The sequence below is a fragment of the Phocoena phocoena genome, chromosome 8 (assembly GCF_963924675.1).
Source record: "Phocoena phocoena chromosome 8, mPhoPho1.1, whole genome shotgun sequence".
In the NCBI taxonomy this organism is placed as follows: domain Eukaryota; kingdom Metazoa; phylum Chordata; class Mammalia; order Artiodactyla; family Phocoenidae; genus Phocoena; species Phocoena phocoena.
The window spans coordinates 56,134,654-56,153,540 of record NC_089226.1 but is presented as its reverse complement, the minus strand read 5'-3'; the positions used below and the strand labels follow the sequence as shown (position 1 = coordinate 56,153,540).

The following is an 18,887-nucleotide window of genomic DNA, read 5'->3' as shown; positions in this document are numbered from 1 at the left end:
AGGTAGTTTAGATGCATAAGGCATCTGGGAATCATTTTATATGAAGAATGGTAGGTGGAGAAAGGACATTTATCATGGAGAAGAGAAGATGAAAATTGGGTGGGGTTGTGGGGGACACGGAACTGTTGTCAGTTATCTTGAGGACTGTGACATGGAAGAGGGAAAAGAATTGGTCTTTGGTAGGTACATGGACAGAACTAGAACCATTGAGTAGCAATCAGAAGACCTGTTTCCACTCTATTATAAAGAAAATTTTCTAATTGTCCTAACAGTGCAAAGATGGAAAGAAAGTGTCTTAGAAAACAGTGAGTTCTGTGGTGTGGGATTCCTAGATTGTTAGGGATATTTTGAAGATTTTAGCATAGGATTGATGATAGTATTACTTGATGATAGTTGGTGATATCATCATCTATCAATGATCATACTATCATTGATGATAGTATACTTTCAGATTGTCTTTTCTAGCTGAGAGATCTTATGATTCTTTGCAAATGTGATATAGGCTTTTTATTATAAAGACATAGGAGACATTCTTCCATAGAGATGCCTGAATCTGCCTTTGAATATAGCAATACAGTGTTTATCTCTAGTACCTAACATGTAGTAGATGCCCAATAAATATTTGTTAAATGACCTGTGGGGAAAGATATCTGAGGCTCAGTAGGCCATCATCCTCAAGAGACATAGGAAAGTCTAGATGGATGCACACTGCATAATCAAATGGAACTGTTAGATCAGGCTCCTGGTGTCTCAGTCATTGCACTCTGACCCCAGCATCAGACTTGGTAGGCAGTAGATTTATCTAGTCTAAGCATAAGCCAAAAGTAGAGAGGAAAATCACTCAAGGAATGTTTTTCACATTTAGGTTCACACCCTCATTCTGTGTCACAGCATTTGGGGTTGCTGCATTGGTGCTTTGTTTGGTCAGCTACACTTTCTGAGTATGGGCAGAAAGAGAAAGACCAATCTCCCCAGTCCCTATGGGATGATGTTATGTGGGGTGATGTCTCTGACAGGTGGTCCCATGTGGAAATTTGTTCTCCTTTTCCAGTCTTATTCTACCTTATCTCTCTACCGGTGCAGTTTTTGCTTTCTTCTGGGTATTCAGTGTGTGTATTTTACAGAGTTGGGTTGCAAAGTCATTCTTTGCCTATAGGTCCTCTCACCTAGCCAGGGGTACTTATAGCATCATGAGAAATTCTTAAAATTGAGAACTTAGTTTATATAAAACTAATGATTCCCTAATATAATCAGTTCTCTTAAGTTTAAATTCTATATATCAACTTAGAATGAGTAAAGAAAAACTGTTATACGCCTCATGTGGCATTTGATATTACTACAGGATATTGTTCTTCAGTCATCTAGATTTTTTTTGAAAGTTTAATGGAAATTATACATCCCTGGTGTGGCATATATTCTACCTAGTGTTTAGAGGCTAGGGTGGGGAGCGGAAATACAATTTGTTAATGGTAAATTAAAATTCCAGATATTTTGTATATTGATTTTGTTTTCTTTAGGAAGACAGTTTTTTTGTTTTTGTTTTTTTAAGAGTCATTCCCCCCCCCCCCGCTTTACCTTTTTGGACAACTTTGTGGTTTTTGAAAATACAAAGTTCATAGAAGGTTGAACTTAAGTTGTTTATTCTCGGTTTTAGGGCTGCATGAATTCTTTTCTGTGATGCTTTCATTGACCATTCCAATTCACAGTAGTCTTTTTCTTTCTGTATAGTTGCCCTATTTGCCCTAATCATTTTACTTTATCCCAAAATACAAAGCTATATGTGTATCTTTATTTTATGTCTCCTCCATTATAATCTAAACTTGGGAGTAAGAGTCATGCTTTTATAGCCTGTATAATTTCCTGTGTGGTATCTTGGACCAAGGAGTTTAGGAACTTAACAATAGTCTAATACAACCTACTTATTCTGTAGATGGAAAACTCAATAAATAATTTGTTGTTTGATTTGATGTGTATTTAGTATTTACATGCATACTTATATAGCATGAATATAATACGCCTTGAGTTAGGGCTATAATTTATTTGGAAACTAACTAAAAGGCTTAGAACTTTTCAACCCACAACCAGAACAACAACAACAAAATAAAACACTTCTATTGTCCTTCATAGTTTATAAAGCTCTTTTATGTACGTCATTTCATTATATCCTTAGAAATCCTGTGAGGTAGAGAGGTAATTTTAGTGTTGCCATTTTAGAAATAATGATACTAAGACCCAGAGAATTAACTTGCTGATAATTGGTAGAGCTAGGACTGTAACGTAAGCCTTTGAACTCCAAATGTTATACGTGTCATATCATGCTACTTCTAGATCATTTATCCATTCTTGTTGTCATGGACAGGATTTCCTTTCAGTAACTCAGCCATCCCATAAGTGTTCACTGAATGCTCAGGTTATAATACAGAACACATTTTTAGGTGCACTGGGGAAAACAAGACTCATACAGCGTTTTGTTCTTACTGTACACAAACATGCACCCACCCACACAAACGCACACCTATTTATTATAGCAATTATAACATTGAATTGTAATTTGTCTCTTTACATGTCTGTCTCTCCAACCAGATTGTGTGCTTCTTGAGCATCCTTTGATTATTCTGTGAGCTCCTTTATATCCTCAGTGCCAAATGTTGACTCAGGCACATAGGTGCCTAGTCTGTTGAATCAGTGAATGAATGAATAAGTGAATACAGACATGAAAGACATTATGCCCTCTGGGGGCTTACAGTCTTCTTGGGGAGATAAAGCATGAAGTTTATAGTAAAACAAAGATTAAAAAAAAAACAAATTGTTTTTTTTTAAGAGAAACTTTGTTTATAGGGTTTTTTTTTTTTAACTAATATAAAACAGATTCCCAGCCTGTAGTTCATGTAATTGCTTCCCGGCGTCAGGATTGGTCAGAACATGAGATTGCAATGGAGACTAGCCCCACCATAATTTATCAGGATGTATCCAGTGAATCACAATCAGCTACTTCAACAATCAAAGCTCTGTTAGAACTCCAACAGACAACAGGTATGAATTCACATGCTCAATTGAATGAAGCATGTTTTCTCTAGAGATGGGTTGTGCTAAAATACTACTACTGTTATATTTTCTTTGTTATTATTTGAGCACATTTCCCCCCTCTGGACTTGTCTATAATCATTGGTGCAGTCTGTTTACTTGTCAGTTCATTAAGATGTTCACAGGAGTACTGAAGGATAGACAGACTATAATCAGTAGAAAGAAGAAAAAAATGGCAGAGCTCTTTCTTCTCTGTCTCCTGCTTAAAATGGACAATCCTGTTGCCTTTTGTCACCAGAAAGGAGTAGGTCTGTCAGTTCTAAGCACGGAGATAAATGCAGTACAGTTGCCAGTTCTATTCCAGAATAGTAGGAGGCAGATTGGAGGGCCCCTGCCATCCTCCTTGATATTGATGGGGCAGTTTTGTGGTCCTAAAACACCATTAATGGCCTTGCTAGCATTCTAATTTGTTTTTTTATCTTCATACTTCTTTGTGTAATTTAACAACTTGAGCTTACATGCAAAGCTATTCTTATTTAACAAGATCCAATCAGTATTTCTAGTTACTAAATATCTTTGATAAACTCTAGGCAAAACTGTGTTAGTTATACTGACTTTTTTATTATAATAGGTCAAATATTGTCAGAGTATTTAAGGGACCTTAGCGATGATCTCATCCAACCCTTTCATTATGGATAAATAAACCGAGACCTAGAGAGGTTACCCAGTTGGTTAGTGGCAGAGTGAGAGTCCATGTCTTTTGATTCCTAGTTCAATGTCCTCTCTATTTGTGGAGTGACTTTTGTATTCCTTTGGTTTTGTTTTGCTTTCTTTGTTTAAATGATTATCTTGATTTTGTTACATTATATGCTTGGTGAGAATAATCTGAATGATCATGCAGTGTACTTAATTACTGGTTACTATTTGTTTGTAACATCCACTCTACACTACCCAAAGAATACTAGCTTTTATTGTAAGTCTTTGGTTAATCTTTCTATTGGTGTTATTTTTGGCTTTAGGCATTTCCTCAGCTCCTTATCTTTTACATACTCAGCTATTTCCATTAAAGCCTTATAGAGGGTAGAAACCAAATGATTTTGTAGAAAAAGTGATAATATAGAAAGTTATTCTATCCATGGAAACCATTCTTGACTCCAGACCATTCCATTGACATTTTTGCAGGAACAGAGAGGCCATATTTTCCTGACACTGAAAATTTTTATTCTTTAAGAGTCACTAAAAATATTGTAACATTTCTTTGGAGATTATCTTGAATTTTTAATAGATCAAATTAAACTGGTCACTATTCACTGTGTTGTGCTCTTCTGGGCAGGTGTGCCCTAGAGCAAATCATGCTGTGTACTGCTTACTCACCCTTTGTTTTCAGGTTGGTGAACTCCACAATACCAGGTACTGCCTTGAAGAAGGGTAAAGGAAATGTTCTAAGGGGAGTATGTACAGGGGAAACAGATGCAATTGTTTGGCCTAGTGATAATAGGGGCGGATTTTAGTCTGATTACATATGAGTTCTTGCTAGGCTACTGGGTATGGTTGCACAAGTTGTGCACTCTACAGCCATACATAGCAGTCGGCTTTTTTGTTTTCAATTCACTGACTCCTTAGTTACTGCCCATGTGGCACCCCAGAGGTCTTGTTCATTATTCCCAAGAACAACTCTGGTTTTAGTACTTGTTTGTAATAAAAGTTAATTTTTCCCCTGACTTTTTTATACAGTAAAGGAAAAATTGGAATCTAAACCAAGACAACCCACTATTGACTTGAGTCAAATGGCAGTGCCTATTCAGATGACCCAGGAAAAGAGACATTCTCCTGAGAGTCCATCAATTGCTGTGGTAGAGTCCGAACTAGTTGCTGAATACATCACTACTGGTAGGTGTCCTCTTAAAAAGCAGTATTAAGGTAGGAGAGCTACATTTCTGGATTTCATGAGATGGTTGTTTTGGGGAGAGTATATTTTTTATATTTCTAGATCTCTTCCAGTTTTCTCTGAGAGCAAATTCACATTGTCCTTGGGATTTACCCTGTCTTTAATGACTAGGGGGAAAAAATCAATAGGTTGTTAGAAAGTTTGCTAGTAATATAAAACTGCAAGTTGGCCATAAATAACATCTGTGAACATAAGGCAATAGTTGCAGTGAGAGGATAGAATATCTTTTATATAAGAATAATATGCATCTGGATTTTTTAGTTTTGGGGAAGGGGCGGTGGGTCAAGGGAGAAATAAGGTATAAAAGCCTCTTTCTTTTTTTAAATGTAAAGAAAAAAATTTTTTTTAATTTTTTAAAATATAAAGAAAAAAATGTAGAAAATTTTAAATCCCTGTAAATATTTAGGAGTTCTGGTGGAAAGCACATTAGGTATTTGTTTAAAATGTGGTCTGGCAGCAAAACACTAATGAGGTTTTTGGATGGCATATGTAGAGAAGTGGAGCAGGAAGGTTAATAGATTCTTTCATATTCTGGTGAGACCACACCTGGAATACTGCTTTCTGTTTTGGACACTTCATTACCTTGAGATTTGAAATAGTTCAGAGAGTAGTAATGTGAATAATTAGGGGTTAGGAGAGATAATTTATGAGGCAGTATGTAAAGAACACCTGTCTTACGTTTTCTTTAGCAGTGATTAAAAAAGAACATAAAGTTACAAATATTTGAAGGATGTAAATAACAAAGTGGAAAAGGAATTCTTTGGGATCATTTTAGGAGATATTGTTAAGATTAATGGGTTAAAATTGCCTAAAGGGAAAATCCAATTAAAGATTATGGAAAGCCATCTAGTATCTTTCTTTAGAGCTATTTAGCAAAAAGCAGAGCATAGTATGTTGGGGAAATCAATAATAACCTCTGGGGATAGACTAGATTATCAAACAGTAAATAGATGAAAAGACCTATGATTTCTTCCCTTACTTATCCTTTTCAGAACGCACTGATGAGGGGACAGAGGTTGCTTTTCCCCTTCTAGGTAAGTGGTGTGCATCCATTTGTAGTATAACCTAAGGTAAAATATGATTGTTTGAGGGGGAACCACTTAAATGGATGCGCTCTACTCTGATCTGGTAGAGGAAAGGTAAGCTCTACTCAGTGAAAGGGAGAGAGACTTTCCTTTTGCAGAATACTAGGATTCTTTCTCAGAAATGAGCAGTTTGACATTGGAAAAATGAGTTGTTTAAAGAAATAAGTGACTGTTTTATGGTGTTTACATGGCCCAGTTAAGGTCACTTCAGCTGTTTTCCAAATATGCACTCTGTGACCTCCCTTCCATAATCTCCTCCCATCATATCCTCAGCCTCACTGAGTTTTTTCTTTGACTTCAAAGCCAGCTTCCTGGCCCTGGCCTCTTGTATCATCCTGCAGTGGATATTATTTTTCTCTAACTTTTCTGCACTCTGGGGAATTACTATGAAGAGATTTATAGTATCTTGAATGAGGATTATTTTTAAATGTTTTTAGCTGATCATCTATTAAATCCATTTCATTTCTTAATAAATTTAATGTAATAATTATGAAGATTAGTGTGGGCAACAGAAATGTGCCATATAATCTGATAATTTCATCAGAAATTATATTTATGTACTATTTATTTTTCAAATGTCATTCATTTCTGATGATGCTTATGTCAGTAAAAAACTTCATTAATTTGCTTGCTTAATTTTAATATTATTAGTATGATTTGTTTTTTCTCTTTTTCAGTTATATTATAAATGATTCAATACTTATTTTAATATAAACCTTTTTTTCAGTTTGATTGAACACATATGAAAGATTTTATTAACACATATAATTTAAAATGTACATATAAAGCATATTGTGAAATACAGTAAGATATTGTAGTACATTTATAAAAGAATACTGCTGGTGCTACCTATAACCTCATATCACATGTAGGCATATGTATAGCAACAATAGAAAAACTGCATTTGTGAATTTAGATAGAATATGTTATAAAAATAAAGCTTGTTTATATTTCACTGGCTAGTTTTAAAGTTCTGTACTATAACACATAAATGGCACTTTTACACTGATTTTTGTAGTGTTCATCTTACCCTTGGTCACTCCACTATGACTTTTTTAAGTATGGAACCACTACTACTTGAAATTGTAGATCAAGATATATGAGAATTAGAACCACGGATTATTGAGAGAGTTTTGATATTCTCAAAATCCTTAGCTAATTTTACAGATTTGTTTTAATCTGTTCCTGATTCAAAAAGTTGGTTTCCTAGTGACCATAAGCATTTTTAAAGGTCTGTAGAATAAGAAGTGATAATTGTTTATACTGTTTAAAAAGTTGAAATTGAGAAGACTTCCCTGGTGGCACAGTGGTTGAGAATCCACCTGCCAATGCAGGGGACACGGGTTCGAGCCCTGGACCAGGAAGATCCCACGTCGTGGAGCAACTAAGGCCGTGCGCCAGAACTACTGAGCCCGCACGCCACAACTACTGAAGCCTGCGCGCCTAGAGCCCATGCTCCGTAACAAGAGAAGCCATTGCAATGAGAAGCCCATGCACTTCAACAGAGTAGCCCCCGCTCGTCACAACTAGAGAAAGCCTGCATACAGCAACCAGGACCCAACGCAGCCAAAAATAAATACATTTAAAAAAGAAAAAAAAAGTTGAAATTGAGGCTGATTAAAAATGGTAGTTTGGCATCAACGTAGATGTATAGTTTTACATCTATATATAAATGTAAATATAAATGTATAGTTTACTCCATGGGACCTTGTAGCAAGAGACTAAGAGGTGGGGTTGTTTCCTAAACTATACTCTCACTCATTTGTGTCAGATGAGCTAAATTTGAATAGATGAAAGAAAGAACACTGACTTTTCTGTTATTTTGTTAACTTTATATTTTAGTACTTAACAATTTAAGGACCATTTTCAATTCATTACTTCATTTGGTCCTCTTCTAAAAAATAAGTTTTTATCCCAATAAAAAAAACAAAAATAAAACAAACACAAATAAAACCTCTAAATTTTAGAGGTTAATAACAGAGTTTAAGTGACCTCTTCAAATTCACATAGCTGGTTGGTGGCAGAGCGGGACAGAATCCAGTTGTGACTCTTGGTCCAGTTCTCTTTCTGCAGTATCACCTTGACCTCTTACATCTTTAGGATATGAGACAGTGTCACTTTATATATAAAGGAGTGAATGCTTCTGGTTTTTGTATTGCATCTGGAACAGGGACCAAGAGATTAAAGAACTTGTACTGTCTCACTGTCCTTAAAGATATTAGTCTGGGATTTGATTGCAGAAACTGATTGTTGTTTTGTTACCTTAGTGGGGTAAAGGTCACTGGAGAAAGAGTACAACTCACAAGAGGATATAACTTTAAGGGATTTGTTCCTCCTTTGTGATAATAGTTTTCACAGTGCTTCCACATACATTTCTCATCTCATCCTTCTAATAGCTCTGTTATTCCCGTTTTACAGATGAGGACACAGAGTCTCAGAGAAGCTAAGTGACTTTTTCAGAGTCACACAGCTCATAAGTGGGCAGACTCTGGTCTTCTGCCTCCTAGTGCCACACTTTCTCTCTGTGATGCAATCTCACAGACGTTTGTTTCAAATGACTGCTGGTTACAGATGCTGTGGTGATTTCTGGAGAAATATCACCTTCTCTATTTTCAGTCAGCCATCGCTCCCAGCCCCAGCAGCCCTCCCAGCCTCAGCGGACCCTCCTCCAACACGTGGCTCAGTCACAGACCGCAACACAGACTTCGGTGGTGGTGAAGTCCATCCCAGCATCTTCCCCTGGAGCAATCACCCACATCATGCAGCAGGTTGTATCTCTTCTTTTTCCTCCTACCTTCTGTAACTGCCTCCTTTCTAAAATAAGGTTTAGTTTCATCTCCTTTTATAAGAGGGGAAATAACTGAGTTGAGGAGTGTTTGTATATAGTTCTTTCATCTGTGAGGAGTGAGTAAGGGAAATGAGCTGAGAGTCTTAACACCAGAAAGTAATTAAGAAATAGTATTCTTGGATCTTCTGTGAACTCTTAACATTTCAAAAGGGTGAGGCTATCTAGATGAATCTATGACATCAGAATTGGTCACTGTTTCTATGTATTTTATTGTTATGGAAGGATTTGTCACTGAGGTAAGATTTTCAGATGAAACAGAATTTGGCTTGTTTAGCTGTTTGTTGCTGTTGCTGGGTTTTTCATTTGTTTTACTCTTTGCTTTTATAATGAATCCTTATGGAAACATTAAGTAGGTAAATAAATATTTGACTTCTTTCATTTTTTAACATATTTATTGAATATTTTACTTCTTTTACTGTATGTGATCAATTGAGGAAGAGACTCACAGGAAGGAGAATGAATTAGTATGAAACAGAAAATCTGGTACCAAGGGTAATGGGGAAAAGGAAAAAATATATTGATGACATTGATTTTGTGCCAGATACTGTGCTTTGAGCTTTAAATACTTTAACTTGTTTAATTCTTGGTATGATCCTGCAAGGTGGGTGAATTATCTCTCTTACAAATGAGGAAACTCATGCTCATAGAAATTAAATAACCTATTCTGGGTGGCAGAGCCAGGATTTAAACCCAAAGCATCCTGCCTCTATTATAAAGTTATATCATAAATATCAGATTTAAGCATGACTTATTATTAGTAGCCACATAAATTATCATTACTCAGCTGGTAGAGGTTGACCCTAATTACAGGCAAACTACTGGAAAGTCAGTGAAGAAATTGTTGAATTAAAAACCTATATGCGTAAGGTCATTATGAGATAGGGCAGGGTTTCAGTTGAATCTCAAAGTTTTAAAGTTTAGAGTAGATGTGTAGCCTTTGACAAGGCAGTGGGAAGGATGGGGTTGGGGTGGATCTTCTGTCACTGAGGGAAGCCAGATGGCCAGAGGTTTTGCTGGGTGTCCGCTCTCAGCCTGGAGTCTGGCCCTCGTCTGGCTGTCCTGACATTGACCTTCCTCAAGACACCCAGAGAGGTCGGACAGCTGACCCTAACCATGTCACTGCCTCCTCCCAACACTATTATAACTGACACCAGGCCATCTCCCTTTCTACTGATAGGAACACTCTTGTCCCCTCCCTGGTCTCCTTCCCTCCTGGGAGCCAGGTCTCTGGGGAGCCATTGCCTGGTGGGCCTAGAACCCAAGCAAAGAGCGAGGAGGGCTGGGGCAGCGAGCAGTTCATGCAGACCTTGGTATGAAGCCTGACAAACCGTCTCCACTCAGGGCCAAGAGGCCCTCTGTGGGGACTGGGATGGGCACGACCTTCAGATAACGCCTACCTTCTGGACCGTGCTGGATGGATGGGCACACGGCCAAAGTGGGCTTCTCTGAACCTTGGCTTTTCTCTGGCTGCCTCACTCCTGGGTTGCTGCGTTCTTCCTTTGGACAGGTGAAGAGCTCTGATGACCAGGCTGGAGAGCTGTGTCCTGAGCCAGGGAGCCTTTTCTTTTTCTGTGTCGTGCTGTGCTTGCAGGGCATCCTTATTTCTCTTACCTATAAGTTCTGGGCCCTCTAGGACTTTGCTTATTGCAGTGAGTTGGCCAGTTTTTGCAGTACTTAATGTTGAAGTACTAAGAGTTGAAATTATAAGAGTCTCAATCTAAGGCCCCCTTTAGGATTAGAAACCTTGAGGTTTTTTGGTCTTTTTAGGTTCTCCCTTCTGAAATTTTTTTGAATGATTCTTGTAATCAAGTCTTTTCCAATTTGAGGAAAATGTAGCAATATAGGTGTTTTTCTTATTTCATTCTTACTTTGTGCCTTTTTTACTTAGGCATTAAGCAGTCACACTGCTTTTACCAAACACAGCGAGGAACTTGGAACTGAGGAGGGCGAGGTTGAAGAGATGGACACTTTAGACCCTCAGACAGGTCTGTTTTATCGATCTGCCCTGACTCAGTCACAGTCAGCTAAACAGCAGAAACTTAGCCAGCCACAGCTGGAACAGACTCAGCTGCAAGTGAAAACTCTGCAGTGCTTCCAGACTAAACAGAAGCAGACCATCCACCTGCAGGCAGACCAGCTCCAGCACAAACTCCCGCAAATGCCCCAGCTTTCCATCAGGCATCAAAAACTCACCCCTCTCCAGCAAGAACAAGCACAGCCCAAGCCAGATGTACAGCACACACAGCATCCCATGGTGGCCAAAGACAGGCAGCTTCCTACCTTAATGGCACAGCCCCCACAAACTGTAGTACAGGTGCTTGCAGTGAAAACCACGCAGCAGCTCCCCAAACTGCAGCAGGCTCCGAACCAACCAAAAATCTACGTGCAGCCCCAAACCCCCCAGAGCCAAATGCCGCTCCCAGCCTCGTCAGAGAAACAGCCGGCAAGCCAGGTAACGGAATATTGATAGCATGCAAAGTTAAACTTCTCTGTTCACGGAAAAAATGAGAACATCACGGCCCTATCGTGATTAGCAGTGCATTCTCCTGGCAAGAGGAAACTCAAAAGCCTCATTACACTGGTATTACTTTACCCCATCAGAAGGTTGACATTAGGGAAGAAATGCACGCGTTAATATAGGAAGAAAAAAAAGCATAGCGCTCAGAACTTGATTTTCCAGGCAGTTTTTAATGAAATAACTTCAGCATTGATCAACAGTGCCTAGAAGCGATATCCCTAAATTATTTTTAATTTTTAGGTATAAAATATTTATTTCCATGCCTGTAAACTCTATTTCTGTGGCAATAATGCTAAGTAAAATATAGTCTTTTAAGGAGCTTCATTGACCATCTTCCTTTGTAGTTTTACATCATCACGATTTGGTTAATAAATTTATCTTCTAGATTTATCTTCTAGATTTTGGAGGAATTATCTGTGAATATTGAAAAAAAATTATATTATGGAAAATCAGTGGCTTTGAAGTGATGTATGTGTGTATTATAAATACATATATATAGAATATGTTTGTATAAATGTATTTTGAAGCAGAAGATTGAAAAAAATCCTACTTTTTATTTTAAAAAGCTGAAGATTATATGAAATAATTTGAGATCGGTTGAAGGTGTACTGTGTGGGGATGTAAATCCCAAAGGAAAACAAGGCTGCTGTGACTTTTTTTTCCTTTACTGTTATGAACCTTGGCTGGCTGAACAAAGGTTCTTTTGACCCCTCCTCTTTTACTAGGTTTCTGACAAGTAATCAGATACTTTCCCATCAGCCCTCTTCTTAAAACACCAAGCTTCAAAATATCTTCCTAGTATACCGCACGAATGTTTCTTTTGCCATATTGTCTGGGGTGTTTGATAGGTTTTCTCAAAGATATGTAGCTATAACACACACAACCCCAATTTGTTTTCAGGTGGAGCAGCCAGTTATAACCCAAGGATCCTCTGTTACAAAGATAACTTTTGAGGGGCGCCAGCCTCCCACAGTTACAAAGATAACTGGTGGCAGTTCTGTGCCTAAGTTGACATCACCAGTTACAAGCATATCTCCCATTCAGGCCTCTGAGAAGACAGCAGTGTCAGACATTTTGAAAATGTCTTTGATGGAAGCTCAGATTGATACAAATGTAGAGCATATGGTAGTGGATCCCCCAAAGAAGGCTCTTGCCACTAGTATGCTCACTGGTGAAGCAGGATCATTACCCTCCACCCATGTGGTGATGGCAGGGATGGCGAATTCCACTCCCCAGCAACAGAAATGTAGAGAGTCCTGTTCAAGTCCATCTGCTGTTGGCCCTCCCCTAACGACAAGGAAAATCGATGCACCAGGAGTGCCTACGACAGGCCAGTTCATGCGTATTCAGAATGTAGTCCAAAAGAAAGCTGAAGAGAGCCCAGCAGAAATTATCATCCAGGTAAGAATCGGAAGGAACACCAGAAATCTTGAGCATATTGGGGGTTGTGGGTTTGGTGTGTTTTGGGATGTCACAGGAAAAGTCAAGCCAAAATGGGAAAGAGATTTATCTTTGAGATGGCATATGACAAACTTGGTTTACTACCTGTTACAAATTTACAAATTTATACTTATTTTCTGAAACAGAGTCCTAGAAAATTGATAGATATTGTCACAACAGCACACCTTAGAGGCAGTCAAGGGCCCTGGGCCCATGTGTCTGCTTGATTCATAGATGCAAGCCACACTTGCCAGTGTTGACTCAACAAGTCAACCTACAAGATCAGCAACTTCCCAGGTCAAACTTTGGGCTCCCCAGTCTTTGCCCAAAGAATATAAGTAGTTTGTACTTCTGGGATATAACTGGATTGTACTCCTATTTCAAGTTAGTTTCGGGGACCCTTTCCTTGCAGAAACACAGTTCTTGATCCAAATTTATGGTTTTCAGGACAATAAAACCTTAATTAACTGAAATGTCCGGAGAAACATGTTGTAAGAGAATGTTTCTTAGTAATTTAATTTTATGTCTAACCTGGGATTAACCGTAAAGCTTTGCTTTTTATTTCAATCATTGTGTTATTGAAAAATCTTATTATGGTTACTGTCCTGCCCTGGTAAGTACAGGCTAGTGAACATGATGGATTATTCATTGACAGTAGATCTAACTATGCCTCACATTCCCTTCATTTTAAAACTCATCTGTCATCTTGTATAACAGATCCAGACTGAAAAGTTACACTGGGTCCAGAGTAGCTTTTAGAAGTTGTGTTTTATTTCCCTCTCTCCTTGCAAGGTATCAGGTTGTTCTCTTGACATTTATCGTTTTTGCTTGGAAGATGTCAGAGCAGCACATTTTAGTTAATTGAGAATTTGGATGTATTGAAACGTGGATAGTCTAGTATTTACCGTAGACTCACTATTGTGTGACTTAGGTGTTCCTATAGTAAATTTTGCCTTTCCTGCGATGCCAAGCCATGAGAGAATGCAAATTGACCAATATTAATCCAAATATGATTTAACTTAATATGGGGGAAATGCTTAAATGCAAGTAGATCTGGCCATTAAATTATTCAAATAATTTGTTCCTTCCTGTCAGAACAAATGTTAGTGAACTAAATAATCCTTGACCAAAGGATTTGTTACGTTTTCTTTCCACCTGCAGAGGTAGGTTTGGTGAAAAAGGAAGTTTCCTGGCTTTGCCATTCACTGTGTGACTTTGGGCAAGACTACTTAACCTCACTGTGCCTTCGTTTCCTCATCAGTAAAATGGGAGTAAGGAATGCCTACTTTACACGATTGACATAAGGAGTACACAAAATTGAGATGAAGCACCTAGCACAGTACCTGGCTTGTAGTGATTGCCCAATAAATGGTAGCTATTACTATTTTTACTAAAATTTACTGTGGCTCCTGGGAATTTAAATTGGTATGCTCACTAAATTGAAAATAATTTTGAATAACTTATTTAGAAATTATTTTCTGTACTTTGTGAAAAGGGGTGAAAATGTAATTTGCTTCATGTATCAAGGATGATAGCTAATGAGTGGGTTCTCTACAAGAATATCAACTAACTTTTAGCATGTACCATATGCTGGGTTGCTGTGCCAGAGGGAAGAGCAGCATAGTGATTAAGAACCAAGCTTCTGGAGTCAGAAATGCCTAGATTTGAATCTCACCTGTACTCCTTAACCACATTGTGGCTTGGAGCAACAGAGTTAACCTCTGTCCCTGTGATGAAATGGAAACAATAACACTTAACTCACAGGGTTGTTTTGAGGATTGAGAAAATGTATATAAAGCAGCTGGTTAAGTGTCTGATATAGAGTAATACTCAATAAGGATAGCTCCTGTTATTATAATCATCACTAATATACTGTTAGAACATTTTCAGGTCTCACTAGTTATGCTTAGCTTTGACCCAAAGTATTGATTTTTACTGATTTAGTAAAGAACCTATTGACATGAGTGAAGGAAGTCTGCAGAAGTTCTTTGATTCCTTAAAAACTATTCTGTAAAAATTCAGCATGTTTAATATTAAACGCTTTGTAGACAGATAATCTGTATTTCATTTATTCATTCATTCATTCATTCCACATGTATTATTTAACCTCTGTCTTCCAGGCACTGTGCTAGTTGTGAGGATAGAGGAGTAAACAAAAGGAATGTATCTTCTGTTCTGAAGGAGTCTATATATATGGAATTGATAGAATTTTAGGACTGCAATGACCTTTAGAGCATATCTTCTCTAATTATCTTATTTTACACAAGATTAACCAAAGCTCAAGGAAGTGAAGTGACTTTTTCAGAGGTCCACAGCAAGTCAGAGCCAGAGCTGAACTAAAATTCTGACCCTACCTGAGACTTTTTCACAATGATTAGCTATATGGAGCAGGGGCAGGAGGGTGAGGGAGGAAAAACAAAAAAACTTCAGCACCCTAGAATCAATGCCTAGGCATCTTACACTATTTTCTTGATAGTATTCAACTTAAATTTGCATCTTCCCTCAGTAGATGGTTATTTTGGTTAGGTATATTTTCAAAGTGCTGATATTCAGCTTTGCTCTGGGGTTTTTATGTTAAAGATACATTATTCATTTGGAAAGTATTTATTGAGCATCTAATGTGTGCTGGGCCCTGTTTAAAGTTATGGGCATCTAACACTGAAAAAGATAGTCGAGTTCTGTGCTCTGGTCCATACTGTCTTGGATCTTACATTCTAAGGGTGAGAAGAAAACAAAGAGATGATAAATGTAATGAAGAAAATGTAACAGAACATAATAGGAGTGGGGGGTGGGATCGAGCCAGTACTCTGGTTTCCTTTCATAGAAGAAAGGCTTTTCAAAGCCTTTTACTCTAACCATTTGAGCTAAGATGCAGATGACAAGATGGAACCAGCCATGTAAGGATTTGGAGGAGGAGTATTCCAGGAAGAAGGGAAGAACTAGTGCAAACACCCTATGGTACCAGTGAGTTTGGCATAAGGCTGGAGCCATCCATGGTAAGGCTTTTGATTTCATAGCAAGTACAATAGGAAACTAATTGTAGAGTTTTAAGTAGGGGTATGATATGAACTGATATACCTTTTAAGAAGGTATATAATAAAGTTGAGAAAAAAGAATCTGACAAGGCAATATGGCCTAATAGGTGTTTATCTATTGGTATTTTTATTGTTCAAAAGACAGTTTTGTCCTCCCTAGTCTTATTTTCAATAAAGATTGTTACTATGTGACCCAAACAAATAACTTCCCCTTTGAACTACCAAAGGGCTTAAAATATATTGTGGTATCAGCAGATTAATCATTTATCTTACAGATAATAATAAGCAAAATCTCATTACATTTACATTTAAAATATGCTTAATGACCAAATAAAAATGTCCTTCAAAGTCTGTCTCTTGAATTAGGCCCAGACTTCAGCCTCCTTTGTTAGAAGAGGCACCATTAAGGAGTAGAAAGATCACTTTGAGTTGTAGAGGACTTGGGTTTGAATCATGGCATCCTGGCATTAACACTGACCAACTGTGTGACCTTGATTAGGTCGCTTACTATCTTAGTTTCCTCATTTGTAAAATGGGAATAATATTAAGCATCTAGCACAGTGCCTGGCATCTAGTAGTTGTCCAATTAATGTCAGTTTCCTTTTTTCCTTCCTTATTGTTGTTGAGGAAATCCTTCTGTCACCTTTTTTTTTTTTTTTTTTAAACCGTAAAGCTCTCCTGTGTCTTCTCTTTCAGGCCATTCCCCAGTATGCTATTCCTTGCCACTCCAGCTCCAATGTGGTAGTAGAGCCCAGCGGGCTCCTTGAGCTAAACAACTTCACCAGTCAGCAGTTGGATGACGATGAGACGGCAATGGAGCAGGACATAGACAGTAGCACAGAAGAGGGAACCGAACCCAGTCCCTCTCAGAGTTCTGCTGAACGGTCCTAGTGTTTTGGACACAGGAGTGCACTTTAAAACCTACTTGGTTACCAAGTGTCCAGGGAAGCCCTTGTATTTTGATGTCTAAAGAGAGCACTTTGCCCATGCTTAGACTGTGGACCCTGAAACAGCAGTGTTTGAACAAGGATTGCTGCAGGAGTAGCATTTTAAAACAAGATAAAACTCACAGGGGAATGTACTTCTTTCTGAAAAAAGAAAAAGATGCACATCTACAGTGACATGAGACATGATATTCTTTCTCTGTTGGACCATGGCTAATGGAAAAGTTTGTCTTGCAGTAGAAAGAGACTTTTCCTGTGAATGTTCCTCAGCTGGTTTCTACTGAGCAAAACACCATCAAAAAAGGAGAATGTGAATAGTTTGTATTTTGAAACAGTGTGTCAGTAACAGTTTTTTTTTTAAATCTTGTATGTTTTTGCAAATCCCTGCAAGTGCTGAATTGGTTAACATTTTACATCTGCTCAGTTCATATTTTATAAAATAACTAGTTCTTTAATACTGGCATTAAAGAAACCTTGTTAGATGGTAGAAATCAGGTCCCTAACCCGTGGGAAATACTTTTTGGGTGGCTTGTACATTCTCACCAATTGTATGCTAATTTATTGTGTTGTTGTTCCTTTGTGCTCTAGGCAGCACACTTGCCTTCTATTTATTTAAATGTAAACATTTCAAAGCAGGCCATATTCCTTCTGACAAATTTCCTGTACGCCGGGATTGCCTACCTTTTCCATCTCCAAACCTCCCCCTTCTCCTTTAAGAAAACTTAATGAGAAAATGTTTCATTGTGAAACAGAGGAAAAGAAACATTTTCTGATCCAAAGGAAATGTTCAGTTATGTTCAGGAAAACAGATTATTCATATGATGCTATCTTAACATTGAAATTGCACATTCATGTTGGACTGAGACTTTGAAAATAACTTTTACATAATTTTGTTTACCCCCCTTTGAAATGTATAAAAAGTTCATTTACAGTTCTAAATGTAATGGTTTTAAACATTCTACCTTTTTAGGACACGATTTGTTAAAGCAATATGTTTGGGTCTTGTGATCACTGTCTGTCACAAGTAGAGTGAGGGGTAAGAGGGTGGGAGGGTAAGAGTCAGTTTTGACAAGTTGTGGCAAAGGAAACTATACTTTTCATTTTTTAAAAATGTAAATAGAAAAATTTTTAACGGTTTTATATGGATTTCACTATAAATAAGCATTTTAAGACTGACAAATGTTGAACTGTACATACATATATCAGCATAACTGCCCAATTTTTTGGTGCTGAAGTACTGTAAGTAGAATTCATCAGTGGTCTCCGAATTTTTACATCTATATCTGGGAAAAAAACTGTGATCCTGTAGTTAATAAATTCCCACTGAAGTGACACTGAAGATTTAAACACAAGCATTCACAAGATGCACTGATCTCTGGTAGTTGTCATTATTTCTACTACGTGATAAGGACTTATACCCATAGATGGAGCTGTTGGTTATTATTTTGTTGTACAAATTCACGTTGAAAAGACTTTGTAACTGTTTCTAGTTAAGTAATTTTTTTTAACCTCTTGGGTCATAGACTTCTTTGAAAATCTAATTATACTATGAACTCTCTCACCAAAAAGATACACATGCCAATATACATGTTAGGTTTTGCATACATTTTTAGGGGTTCATGGGCCCCTAAGCCTATCCATGTATTCCAGGTTAAGCCCTCTGTTATGGTCAATCCATTACTTACAGCTGTAAGTTTTTATAAAATATCTTTTAAATATTCATGCATCAGGTAACAAGAGCAAACTTGAATAAAGTCATTATGTTCTACTTCTACATATTCTGACACCATAGCATACCTGTGTCCCTTTGAGAATTTAGCCTTAATATGTTTCAGCAACTGAAATGGCAAATGAAATTTCCATAGTCTTCATTTTTAAAAATTAGTATATATTTTAACAAACTATAAAGTATGAGGGATATAATCTTTTTCTTTTAAAGTTGTTAATTTCAAGGAAAGCATGAATTTCAGTTTATTCGACAAATATTAATTAAGCATCTTCTGTGTGCCAGGTGCCATTCTAAGCACCAGGAATATACCGTAGTG

At 37.5% G+C, this 18,887-nt stretch overlaps 1 protein-coding gene across 4 annotated transcripts in view; it reads left to right on the top strand.

The window, feature by feature from the left end:
• The window catches only part of EMSY (EMSY transcriptional repressor, BRCA2 interacting), a 79,380-nt gene extending 60,802 nt beyond the window's left edge, over nucleotides 1–18,578 (top strand). For 3 of the 4 annotated variants that reach the window (XM_065881816.1, XM_065881815.1, XM_065881813.1), the window contains 7 exons: nucleotides 2,869–3,033; nucleotides 4,759–4,914; nucleotides 5,965–6,006; nucleotides 8,674–8,825; nucleotides 10,794–11,357; nucleotides 12,324–12,824; nucleotides 16,595–16,789. In XM_065881816.1, coding sequence (XP_065737888.1) covers nucleotides 2,869–3,033; nucleotides 4,759–4,914; nucleotides 5,965–6,006; nucleotides 8,674–8,825; nucleotides 10,794–11,357; nucleotides 12,324–12,824; nucleotides 16,595–16,789 — 1,775 coding nt within the window. Of the gene's footprint in view, nucleotides 1–2,868; nucleotides 3,034–4,758; nucleotides 4,915–5,964; nucleotides 6,007–8,673; nucleotides 8,826–10,793; nucleotides 11,358–12,323; nucleotides 12,825–16,594 lie in introns of all 4 variants that reach the window. The other variant, XM_065881814.1, reaches the window with a different exon arrangement.
• Nucleotides 18,579–18,887: the final 309 nt, after the last annotated feature.